This window comes from Grampus griseus (assembly GCF_964374135.1).
Source record: "Grampus griseus genome assembly, chromosome: 13".
Lineage (NCBI taxonomy): Eukaryota > Metazoa > Chordata > Mammalia > Artiodactyla > Delphinidae > Grampus > Grampus griseus.
Window position 1 is genome coordinate 55,151,064 of NC_139007.1, and position 13,543 is coordinate 55,164,606.

The 13,543-nt window shown below is 35.8% G+C and overlaps 1 protein-coding gene across 2 annotated transcripts in view; it reads right to left on the reverse strand.

Moving 5' to 3' along the window:
- PTPRK (protein tyrosine phosphatase receptor type K) overlaps nt 1-13,543 on the reverse strand; it is a 569,144-nt gene that overhangs the window by 352,569 nt on the left and 203,032 nt on the right. For both annotated transcript variants that reach the window (XM_082669093.1, XM_082669092.1), the window contains exon 3: nt 4,795-5,066. In XM_082669093.1, the coding sequence (XP_082525219.1) occupies nt 4,795-5,066 (272 nt within the window). The remainder of the gene's footprint in view (nt 1-4,794; nt 5,067-13,543) is intronic.

Sequence of the window (13,543 nt, forward strand, 5' to 3'; positions counted from 1 at the left end):
AGAATTAGCAACGTGTAACCATGGCAAATAAAATACATGTAATATGATACTTTCTATAATTAGTATACTGAGCTAAAAAGACATCTATTGCTTTTGAAGACACAGGTGAGAAACAGTTCCTTATATATTAGTTGTATCATTGCGATGCTTATGTCATAAATGCAATTTACATTTGCTTGTTGTGTTTCACTATAGAAAGTGTCCATTCCAAATAATGGTGGTTTAACAAAAACAATGAGGTACGGTGGAAAGCAAACTAATCTAGGAATAGAGAAATCAAGCAACAAGAATTATAGTCCCATTTCTGCCTCAAATTACTTTGGAAACAAGTCTTTTGTTTTCATTTTCCCCACTACATTTTAGATCTGCCCCTCTTAAGTCATTTAATAATGCTACATTGTTTCAAAGTTTTATCTACATATATCTCACCTTCCCGTTTGGACTAGGCTCCTTAAAGGCAGACCCTACATCTGATTTACATTTTTATCTTCTACAGGGCCAAGCTAGACTGTAAGCTTCAAGAGAAGAAGGACTTTACCTGTATATCCCCAGAGGTTAGCATGGTGTGACCTCATGCTAATAATGTGCCAAAAAATCAGATGTTTTAATAAACAAAAAACCTAAGAAAAAGAGAGTAGGGATGGGGAGGAATGAATAGGTGGAACACACAAGACTTTTAGGGCAGTAAAAATACTCTGATTCTGTAATGATGAATACATGTCATTATACATTTGTCTAAACTCTTAGAATGTACAACACCAAGAGTGAACCCTAAAATTAACTACAGACTTTGAGTGATTATGATGTGTCAAGACAGGTTCATCTATTGTACCAAATAGAGGTTCTTCTGTTGTACCTCTCTGGTGGGAGATGTTGATAATGGGGGCAGCTATATATGTGTGGGAACTGGGGGTATATGGGGAAATCTCTGTACCTTCCTCTCGAATTTGCTGTGAACCTAAAACTGCTCTAAAAAAAAACTGTGTTCAAAAAGAAAAGAATAGTATGCTTTCACAATAGAAGAAAATGCTGAGCACTTATTAAATCCAATAGAGTTCACAATCTTTTTGTTCACTCATCATAACGTCAACCTAATTTATGGTAAACCTCTACTATGTGTCAGATACTTTTCTAAACACTGTGTATTAATTCAGTACTTAGAACAACCCAGTGAGGTAGGTACTGCTGTGATCCTCATTTTTCAGATGAGGAAACTGCAGTCAAAGAGATTAAGGAATATTCCCCAGGCTGCACATCCGCTAAATAGTAGAGTCAACATTTGCCCAGGAAGGGCTGGTCCCAGAGACAAGGACCCTTATCCTGATCTTCCAGGTAACCAAAATTCATTATTCAGAAAATCATTTTTGCCTTCATTTCACAATTTCACGTATTTTTTTTTCAAATCAGAGGTTAAGTTTCTTGGGGTTAAAAACTGGCATCTCCTCATTATTGAATGGTCCACAGCTTAAGTAATTAAATTACCACATCAATCTTCTCTTTAGTCATCTGCTAACATGGAATCTCTGGGAAGGGAAAATCACACCAAAGGTGTGCTATATCTTTTTCAGATATTTAGTTCAACAGGAAAATGGAAAAGAGAAGAGTTACTTGTAAGGAGTATTTTGCTTTCACTCCCAGGATCACGGTTTTTATACAAAAGTTATCCTATACTAATTAAAGGTAGGAGCTCTCTCAGCCTATTTTCTTTTTGATTGCTTCTGTTGTTATTGCTAAAGTTGGGTGAAAAGGGGTTGTACCAAAGGGGTGGTCAGATAAGGAATGGCTCAAGCAAAGAAGAGAAAGGAGTCTTCACTAGACACACAAAAGAAAAATGAGAAGTTAAAAAACAAGGTTAAAGAACAAGTTTGAAGAGTGTAAGATCTCTGGAGAAGAGAAGCTGAGTAAACTGTGGAACCAAGGAGAACCATTTCTATGAATATCGTAACTCTATTTAATCTAGAGTCTGAGAACATTAAAAATATGCAGTGTTTCTTTAAGAATGAAAGAGTAGACTTATAACATGGCTCATTGCAATGGCTATATTTTAATTTTTAAAAATCCATAAAGAGTCTGCATTAAGCAATAGTCAAAAGTTTTTCATGCTATTTCCTAATAGCAAAAATGCTACATTAATATAGTTGTTTCTAATTAACTGATATACAGATACCACTAGGTATCTAAATGACAAAATCGATGAAAACATCAATCAAGTAATTTATTGAGCACTAAGCACATGAATAAAAAATATTCTGCTCTGTTATTTGCTCTCATTGATTGTCAAGTTTTGCAAGTTAAGGAAAAGGATGTGGAAGCAAAGTAATCACTTAAGAAATGACCTATTGCTCAAATTTCAGTCTGCAACAAAGAGACATTTACCCACAGGTTCTATGTATTTAGCAATCATTTTCTCGAACAAAAGATTTCCAAAATGATCTCACTAGCCAGGCTGAAACTTGCACAGGTTCCTTCTGCACTGTTTGCTTTAAAATACCACAGGTACAAGTAACCTAGGCAGCTGTGTCATGCAAAATGAGACTGAACAAAGAAGCGTTCATCCAGCTCTTGGTACTATAACTCAACATTAAAATTAACATTCCAGAAATCTGTGCTGTAAGAAAATGTTATTGGGGGGGTGAGGGAGGGATGGACTGGGAGTCCGAGGTTAGCAGATGCAAACTATTACACGTAGAATGGATAAACAAGGTTCTAATGCATATAGCACAGGGAACTATATTCAATATCCTGTGACAAACAATAATGGAACAGAATATAAAAAAGAATGTATATATGTATATATAACTGAATCACTTTGCTGTACAGCAGAAATTAACACAACATTGTAAATCAACTATACTTCAATAAAAAATAATAAAATAAAATAGAAACTACAATTTGGTAAAAAAAGAAAATGTTATTAATATCAGTGATTCAAAGATAGATCTTAGCAAAAAAATAGGAAAAAGTAATTACATGTATGCCATTTCTTAGTTACAAAGGATCAGCCGTATGATACCACAGATACATTATTTGCTGGATTTATCAAAATCTACTTCTATAGGTTTTATTTTCAAAGATGCAACTAACAATTTGATTCTTTAATGTACCATCTATGCAGGTAGCAAACAACAAACAGGGTTGAATATATGCAACCTTACTCCAGAACCCAAATTTTTAATAATTTTGCTAGATTTGTTATCTGAGCTTTAATTTAGTTTAAGGAGGCTGAATCTGTGGACAGTTTTATTTTGCTGAATCAGAGCTTTTTCTTTTTAGTGTTATGTTAAGCTCCAATAGCAGATTCTAAAGAAATCAGTATGATGATAATGTGCTGTAAGGGTGACACAGCAATGACAGTTATCAACCCACTGTTGTCATAGATGCGCCCGTTAATCTTGCTTCAGTGCTTTAGCATTAGTTTCACACACTTCTACCCACTCACCTACCACATAAGCAGCCCGCCCAGAGCTATGCACCCTGAAGAAGCAGATGGCTCTCCAGGACTGAAGAGAAACATCTTTCTGTTCAGGAATAATGGAATCAACTAGTACCTAATAAAAATCCATTGAAATCTTCATAGACACATAACCCTGAATGGAGAACCTTACCTGTATGAAGAGACTTCTAATAAAATAAAAAATCAACTCAAAACAAAGCAATTAAAAGAATGCATTGATTTCCTCTCCCCTCTTCCCAGGAATAAAGATAAGCCTAACATGCTTTTTTAAAGAGCAGAAATAAAACTATTAGCTTATAAATTACTCACCGACAATAATAAAAAATATACCTTTACATAAACTCATTCCCATTAGGTTCTATAATAAGCTACGAACAGGCAAATCTTTTAAAAGTTTAAATTTCAAGATCTAACACAGAAGTGAACTTTCAGAAGAGGTAACTTTCTGTTACCAGGTCCTGAACCTTACAATGAAGATTACTGAACAACTTTCCAAACTGGTAAATGGACTTCTTTGGTTCAACCATATAAACTCTGTCACACAAATCACAAGGTAGGTATTGACACTATTCATTGTCTGGTTTACTCATAATTAAATCAAATGTTTCTGGGGGGGGAAAAGGATCCAAAGACATGTGGACAACTTTTTTTGTTGCTTGCTTATTTTTTTTTTATAGTTGAGGCTGGAGAAGCCATGATAGGCCATGTAAGGGAGACTTATGAGTAATAATAAGTAATTAGAGGCAGTCAAGTGGCAGTGGGATGGAATGAAGCATTCACTTCATCACTAGAATGAAGACTCTAAACTCTTACTGAAATTCTTCAGTGCTACCTTTAAGTCAAAACTGTCCCCCACTCAAGTCTTGGTGAGGTTTTGTTTGCCTATTTTTATACTCCATGTAATTGACAAAAATATTTTAAAATTACTGAAAATGCCTCCCCCTTAGATAACATATTTCATGAAACACTATTTCATGTTTATTTTTCAAATGTTATCTTCAAGAAGCCAGTAAACCAATCCAGTCTGAATCGTACACTCAACTCAAAAAGCCTATTTCTTCCTGAACAGAGACATAGAAATATATCTGTCAATAAGCAGCTCTTTGCCAAACAACCAACAAATTTTGTACCTAAACTACATTTTTCCATATGTTGCAATATTTTCCCTACTTTGAAGACTTTGTGCCAATGTAGTCAAACATTTCCTCAAGCATAACACTGGAGGAGAGCTAAAGAAACAATCTCTCATTCCTATGGGGCTAGTATTTACCTCTAAGTATTACATACACAGTGAGATCCAATGACATCAAAGCATGAACCAGAAAAGAACAGGTGATTACCTGATATTCATTGGGCCAAAAGGTGCTCACTGCTAGCTCAGCCCGAAGCCAGTCTCTACCCGTGAATCCAGTCACATTCCATATTGGATTGGCAAGAGGTCCTTTATTCACCCTAACCAATATGTTCAAAGTGCCAGGATTCAACCCTTTCTGGCTGTATAATAGGTAACTAAAGTCGATACAGTGAGTGTCGTTCTCCTTCATTGTAGGCAGCTGAAGTCTGGCTTTTTCTCCAGGGTCATGATCTGAAGAATCCACTATCATATAGGAACCTGAAATGACATTACATAAAATAAAGCTAAATAGATATATAAGCAAAAGGGGAAATATAATAATAGAAAGAAAGCTAAAATACTAATCTATTCTGAGTATCAAATTTAATTTTAAAAGACTATCTTCCAGAACAGAGGTATAAAAAGGTATCAAACAAGTAGGTAAATGAATTGAATTTATAGTGGGTAACAGACATTGTTCAAAGTACATAACATGTACAAATTCATTTACTCTTCACAACATGTTATTATTCCTATTTTACAAATTAGGAAATTGAGGCACAATTAGTAACTTATTCTAAGTCAAAAAGACCGTGTAGAGCCTGGTTCAAGTCCAGATCCCACTCTAAATAATCTCTAGTCTTGCTAAACAAAGGTCTTTTGTCAAACCAACAAAATAAATAAACAAACAAAAGAAATATGTTATTGGCCTGGTTTACATAGGGAGTGTATTTTTCCTTTTCCCCATTCATAATACTAATGTAGAGAGGGGCTAAGAGTGCAGGCACTGGAATCATTTCTGATTTCAGATCCCAAGATTATCATTTATGCAAGTTGTGTGACCTTCTGCAATGGACTAGAACTCTGGACTTGTTCGGGGAATATGGATACTTTGCAGTGTAAGTGTGAGGACTGAAGTTTAACATGCCAAAACTTATAGAGCTGAGACTCTGACACACAGTAGATTCACCTACTTGAAGTCTCCTCCTAACCTGTCAGCTAATCACCATTGCTATTGTCCCCAATTCAGTAATAGTCCCTAAGCTCTTCTAGAGCTGCAAGAAATCTGGTTTGAAAATCACTAATCTACTCCACTACCTTTGGTTTAAACATTCATTGGTAATCTATCATGAGGAGGCAAAGAACATAAAGTCTCAACCTCCCAATTCCTCATAGTTCCACCCCCAAACACACACTCCTTGCATGACAGGCAAAGTCATATAGTGCTAAGTATACATTAGCTGCTGATATTAGTCCTAGGACCTCTTCAGAAAAACAACCAGTTTTTCTCATGTCCCTTTGGATTTTAACAAAGACATGTATCACAAAAATGTAACTATTTACATTTTAAGTAATGACACCCATTTATCACACTTAAGGTAGAACACAAATTTTATTGTAAAATATCTTTCCCCAGGGTGTAATTTTAACCAAAATGTATTAGATGTAGTGTTACAGAACCCAGTGTTACAGAACCAACTGTTACACTTGGACCTCGCTTACGGATGAACTTGAAGAATTTTAATCAACCCTCTGTGTCTCCTCCTTAAAACACAGTAACTGTTGTCATGACACACTAAACACTCATTGACTACCCATCTAACTAGTTCAATTAACCCCCAACAGCAAGTTCAAATCACAGCAGATAAGAGGGCTTCAACTACTTATGAAACCGAAATTTCAAATTTTACTAATTCCTGGTCAGTGGTACTTTATAGTTCAGAACTTTTGTGAAGATTTCATGTGATAACACTGTCAGTTACCAAGCCAAGTACAGAATAAACTTACTATAGGGATAGTAATTGACATTACTTTCACTTCCTTTTTCCCAGTACTCATCTTCTCTTGTAACCTGGAATTCTTTTCTTTTCTCCTTTGTTCTCCCCTGATTCTCGCAGATTGCACATTAACAGAATAAAATGGCCATGTATATTTTGAAGAAATTATGTCTTTCTCTTTTAAATAGGATATCCTGGATCCCAGCACAATTTATAGAAGCAGGATGTTTCTATTCTTGGTTATACTCACATTCTGAAGTCCATGGCTGAATTGCAGAGATGTCATTCATATTTACCACAGCAGAACAGATCAATTATGGTTATGGCTTTTAAGTAGGACCAGCCCTGAGATCTTGGGTAAGTTACTTCGTGTTATTGGGCCTCAGCTTCTTCACAAACCTAGTGACCTATTTCTCCACGCTATTACAACTTTTTTCACCAACATATTATGGTAGTAGTGGGTTTTAATTATTTTTATAAGTCTGCATCAATTATGGCTTCTGATTGTCAATTTTAAAGTAGTGCTCTCTAAATGATTTACAGGCTTTCAAATAGTTATTTTCTTCCATTGTAAAATAAACTTTGAAATAAAATGTTTTGTCTCACATTTTAATTATATAGTATGATATTTACCATTAAGACCATTTAGCAATTTTCAGCCAGTTGCACTTTTAAGCTACAATAATTTTCTAATTAAGAAAATGGGATCAGCAAAGTAAATTAATTTGTAGGAATTATCAATTTGATCATTAGAAAGACAAAAGCCACAAAATAAAACCTTGTCCAAACTATTTCAGCACTTCAAGGGCATTTGGTGCAAGTTAAATAAAATTTTAGAAGTGCTGATATTTTATTTCTATAGAGTGTTTCTGCTAAATGGGCTTCTTTCAATGCAGCCTGACTATTGCTACATTTTCTGAGTGCTATGCAATAATATGTATTTATTTCACAGTTCCAGAAAGGAAGAAGCACCAGCATCAAAAAGCCGTCTAAATCCTTCTGCCATCTGACTTCAAAGAGTGGCAATTTACCCCCTAGGCACCATGGAGGTAGCTGCCTGTTTGACACAAGATTCCCTTCCATCATCCCAAACATAGAGAACACTATGCTATTCTTATCAACTTCTAAAAATTACTTCCACAGACTCCCAGAATAACTGGCTACCAACCAGAAGAGTCAAGCAAGTGTGTAATACGTACTTCCTTCATTCTTTTTGTTATAATTTAAGCTTATTTACTATTGTTTTGTTATCAGCTAACTAATCCCTTCGATTTCTGATGAGTTTAGTTCTATTCAGTTGTAATTTAGCTACCTCAAGGCTTAATAATGAAACATCTGTGTGCACACACATATAACGTACTAATTTTTATCAATGCAACTTCTTTAGTGTGGCCTTACAAATATTCCTTACAGTCTCTTGAACAATAGAGTTCTCAAATATATCATTTAAGACAGAGGAGAAAAATGTAAATGGTTATAATTTTTTTAAAGTGTAACCTTCCTGTAAAGTAATTTGCCAATGAGAATCAAAAACCTTTATAAAAAGATATATGCCCTCTGGTCTGGCAATTCCAAATCTAAGAATGTACACTAGCAAAATAATCATGTATATGTACAAAGATATAGCCTAAAAAAGATGTCTATCTCATCATTACACTGTTTAAAATAAAGAAAAGCAAAAGTATTTAAATGTCCAATAAGAGGCAATTTGTAAAATTATGATAAAATAGTTTGATCAATAATTATGAAGTCATTAAAAATGATATTATTAAAACCATTTAATGGAAGATATAATATGTTAAATAAAATATGCAGATTATAAGATATTATACTCATTTATGAAAATATATATTTATACTAAATAAATGCATTTGTGTAGGTGTGTGGGTGTATTCACATATGTACACATAAATATGCATATGACTGGAAAAGAAAAAAAATACATAGCAAAATGTTAACTGCACTATCGGGGGGAAGCTGTACTTTGTCTTCTGTTTTCTTATTTTTGTTCACATATATTCACTGAATGTTCTACAATGAACATGCATTAGATTCGTATGCTAAAAAAACAAAAGACTACACGAATGCTATCTTACATCAGGAACATCAAATGAATAATGATAAATACCTAGGAAATAAACACAGGGTTGGTTTTTTTTTTGCCTTTTAAAAATAAATCCTAGTTGAATCCTACAGATTAACAGCAACTTGGCTTTCAAAAACACACAATACAAAAATCAGGAACTTCTCATTTCTTTCAGTTCATTAAAAAAAGAGAGAGGCTGCAAGTACTTAGACTAAGTAGCAGTTTTTATTTAAAAGAAGACACAAAGAAAACAAGTCCCATATTCATAAACACCACAGTCTAATATCTAGATAAACAAATAATGCCCAATTGATTTTCCGTATTAATGAAAATTTTATCTTTAAGCTATACTTCTAGGAAAAACATAGTAACACAGACAATAGGATTAATTGCTAAGAAAATAATGAATGATAAATAGGTTTCCATACTTCTTCCTAAAACCCCTTTATTGTACATTACCAATATTTTTATTAAATCAGTTCTATTCAATATCCATTGAATTTTCCCTATAAAGTAAGCAGAGAGAAATTTCTACTTCTCTGCTTAGTACTGACCACACTCCATGATCTTGCCCCAAAGTACTTTTTCCACATTACCTCCCACTACTTCTCTTCACAAACCAGCTTCCCCAAACTGACAGAGCACTCACTATTTTCTCCACATATCATGCCAGTTTTCTCCTCCAGAACAGGTTCATGCTTTTATAAGAAATCCTCCCCTCATCTCAGCCCCTAGCCAATTCTTACTCACTATTCTTCTTCAGCCCCAGCCCACCTTGACCTTTCCCTGCCTTCAATACACAGTTTCTGCCTTTCTGGTTCTATCCCTTCATTATACAATACAATGTTCTTATACAATTTTTAAATAATTTACATAGGAACATTTATCTCCCACAGAAGAGTAATAATGTTCTCTTAGAAAGCACGTGATTCATTCAGAGTCCAATCAGAAGAGAGAAGTCACACAGTAAATGTAACAGTAAAAGTATAATATAAAGAATTATTAACTACAAGAGGGTAGAGACTTTAAAAGTATAAAGAGAACTCTAAAGGTAACCGCAATACCCAAGGCAGAAAAAAAAAATGTAGAAAAGGGAGTGAGGCTGCCTAGAATCAGATCCCCTTAGAAGGTGTGGTTGCAGCCCACTCGGTGGTGAAGACCTTTGCTGGGTCACTCAGTCTAGAGCTGGTCCACACCTGCAGGGCAAGCAGGAAATGCTCCCACATAGCAGGGTTTGGAGTGAGCTATGTGAGTGCTGGGAGGACAGGACACGGTAGTCACCAGGCCAGGGCTGGGGCTGCAAGCTCATGAGGCACTGCATGCAATGGGGACGTACAGCTACACAGGACCAGCAAGAAGAAACTAAAATACAAAGTTCAGTTAAGAGTAGAAGCTCCAGAGACTTCCCTGGCGGTCCAGTAGTAAAGAATCCGCCATCCAATGCAGGGGACGCGGGGGCCATCCCTGGGCAGAAAGCTAAGATCACACATGCCACGGGGCAACCCACGTGACACAGCTGCTGAGCTCACGCGCCTCAACTAGAGAGCCCGCGTTCTGCAAACTACAGAGCCCACGTGCCACAACTAGAGAGAGAAAACCCACACACCACTGCTAGAGAGAAGCTCGTGCACTGCAACGGAGAGCCAGCGTGCCACAACAAAAGACCTTGTGTGCTGCAAGGAAGACCCAATGCAGCCAAAAAGTTTTTTTAAAAAAAGAGGAAAAGCTCCTTCCCACTAAAATGCCCCCTCAGCACCCTCTACTGACAAAGCTTAACATTGTGCTAGTTACAAAGGAGAAATGCTTAAAGGGTCAAGCTCCACTCTCATACAGCAGGTACTGCAGGGTAGATTTAGAGCAGCTTAGCAATGAACTGACATTGCATTAAACAACTTTGCATATAGTAGAGGTTCAATGAGAACTTCTTTGGTTAATTGAATGACTGAATGAGTGAGAAGGAGACAAACATTTTTTTTGAAATGTTTTTTGAAAAATGTTTTTTGAAAAATGTTTTTGAAATTTCTTAGTTTGAATTCCTCATATGGTCAATATTGATAGACAAGAACTCAAAGGAACAAAAGCTCTTTGATATTCTCAATATTTTTTAAGAGTGGAAAAGGGGTCTCCTAAAACTAAAATGTTTGAGAACCATTGCTCTAAGAGAAGGTTTTGTATATATACGAGTGGCTCTGACAAAAATGTTAACATTTGTTAATTCAGTTAATATTAACAGTAATAAAGCCCTTATATATAACCAAAATAAAATATTTTTATGAAAAATTACTACCTTTTCCCAAAAAATACAGTATGGAGGCATATTTTTGCAAATCTCTTCAATGTATCACTTAATAGAAGATACCTAGATTCTCATTTTTACTTCTTCATTCAATCTGTTGTAATATTACACATTATGTAGCCTCTGAGAAATTCTACCATACACTCATGAGAAAATGAAAGGGAAAAAAGGAAAAGGAGTATCTTAGTGTTATTTTGACAGTAGTTTTGACCTCACAGCTCCTCTGAAATGGTCTTGGGGACCCACAGTGGTCCCTGGACTACATATGAAGAATCACTATATTTTAATATGCACAATTCTCTTTAACTTCATGCTATAATGAGAACATTATCAGTGCACTTATTTATATTGAATCTACTTCCTCATTCAGTCACTGCATGGTTTAAAGATCTCTATAAAACAAGTCTTTACTGGGATGTTGGATGTCTGGAGAATAAAAATCAAAAAAACTGAATAGTTTTACACCAGTATTAATATAAAGGGTGTATTGATCAAGGTACATCAGGGAACAAACGAGTACACACACACACACACACACACTCACACACAGAAAGAAAGAGGTTTATTGGACAGAACTGGCTTACGTGATTACAGAGGCTGAGAAGTACAGACCCAGGAAAGCCAATGGTATAGTTCCAGTCCAAGTCCAAAGGCTAAGTAATATTCTACCTTAATAAGAAAAGCATTTTTGTGTGTTCTGAAGACCATGTTGAATAGCTACCAAAACACCAGCACACTGTGCAAAACAGTTAGTTCTTGGCCCTGAGTGAGATTTTCCCAGCAGAAGCAAAGAACATGCCAGAAACACTAATGAACACTAATATAATTTCATGCCCAGCCAGCTTAAGAAGCCATAATCAGGACCGCTGGATAGAGAGACTAGTGACAACTGAAATAGCAATTTGGGTCCCAGTCCATCTGGGATGATCTTTTTCTTCATTGTAAAATTAGTATCTCTAAGCATTTATGTGGCCATTACTAAACTGAAGGCAATGTCTTATTTTTCACAATATTTTTCATCTTCTCAGTTCCTTTAATCAACTTTTTTCTCCTCACCCCAATTTTGCTTCATCTGATTAGGTGGCAACATGATATACCAAGTAAATAAAGCTAAGAACCTAGAAATCAGTTTGATTTTTCCCTTTCCCTCACTTTCCTCTTGTAATCCACTGGCAATTCCTATTGCCTCTAAACTGTCTCCTCAATCCATCCAACTTTTCTTCAACCTCACTAGTTTATCAAGTCCCTCTCACCTCTCAGGAGGACAACTAGAAAAGGCTCCTAACAGGTTTCATGAATTCCACACCAGCAGCCCTACACTAGTTTCCTACAGGCAGCGAGATTTTTTCAAAACATACAATCTTTTCTCATCTCCACGCTGCAGTGAGAATTAAATCCAAACTCTTTAACCTCTCAGCTTCAGTATAATCTTGCCCCTGCCTTCCTCTCTCACATTGTCTCCTACCCCTTTCTGCTTTCATTCAACATGTTCCAGAAACAGTGGACTTCTTTCTGCCTTTTTAAGATCCAAGCTTATGTCTGTGTCAGTGTTTCTACACTGGATTTTCCTCCGCTTGGAGTACTCTCTCCTCAGCTGGCTTATTTTTATCATTCAGGTCTCATCTCAAATACCGTATGTTGGTGAAACATTCCTTGGTCTGTTAAGTAGTTCCTTCCAAGATTCCTTCTAACATGTCATTCTTTGTTATTGCCTTCATAGCACTTGCCATTTACCGAATCTAATTAATTTGTTTACCTGATTGAAAAACTCCACAAAAAAGTTGTACTTCATCTATCTTGTTCATTCAAAAATCTAGAACAACATCTGGAGCCTTCAGCATGGAGTGGAAGGCTTTTATGACAACATCTGACAACCATCTATTCAGGTTTCCTGCTCTGCATGTCTGTAGCATTTCTATAATGCTCTCTTATGTACCAAATATACCATATTCGTTGGCGCATCCCCCCAGCCCCAGTGCAATCTTTTCAAGATCAGAAACCTCTTTTTCCTCCAAGCACCTAACAGAGGAATTCTGCACATATAAACTCTTGGTGAACTCCGATAGAGGTGAGCAAAAATGAAGAATTTCAAAAATTGTAGCAGTGTTGTTTTTTCAAAGAACAAAAAAGAAAAAAAATCATTGAATCAAATAACTTTAAACAATGTTCTAAAAAAAAGAGAGAAGAAAACAATGTTCTCAGTGTTGACAGTTCCCCCCAGAGATTCCATTATTTTGGTAAGGTTGACACAGGTGCCCCTCACTTTTTTCATGGTCTATTATTATTTTCTTCAAACATTTACCTTCCATTATTTCTTAAGATAATGTCTTCTACTAGATTCACCCCCTACATTACAAAGTTTGTTTCTAAAGGACAGAATGAGGCACACATTTAGAAAAAGTAAATTCGTCCCCCAAACTCCAACACAAAAGGACAGAACTTGCAACTTCACAGGATTCTATTCCAACAACTTTACTCTCCCGAAAATGTCCCTTCAACTGCCTTGACAAAACATAGAACTTTTTCATCAACATTCTGCAGGAATACAATTTCTCTTAATCCCTGAGTAAGGGCTTTGTTCTAGGTAGCCAACTTA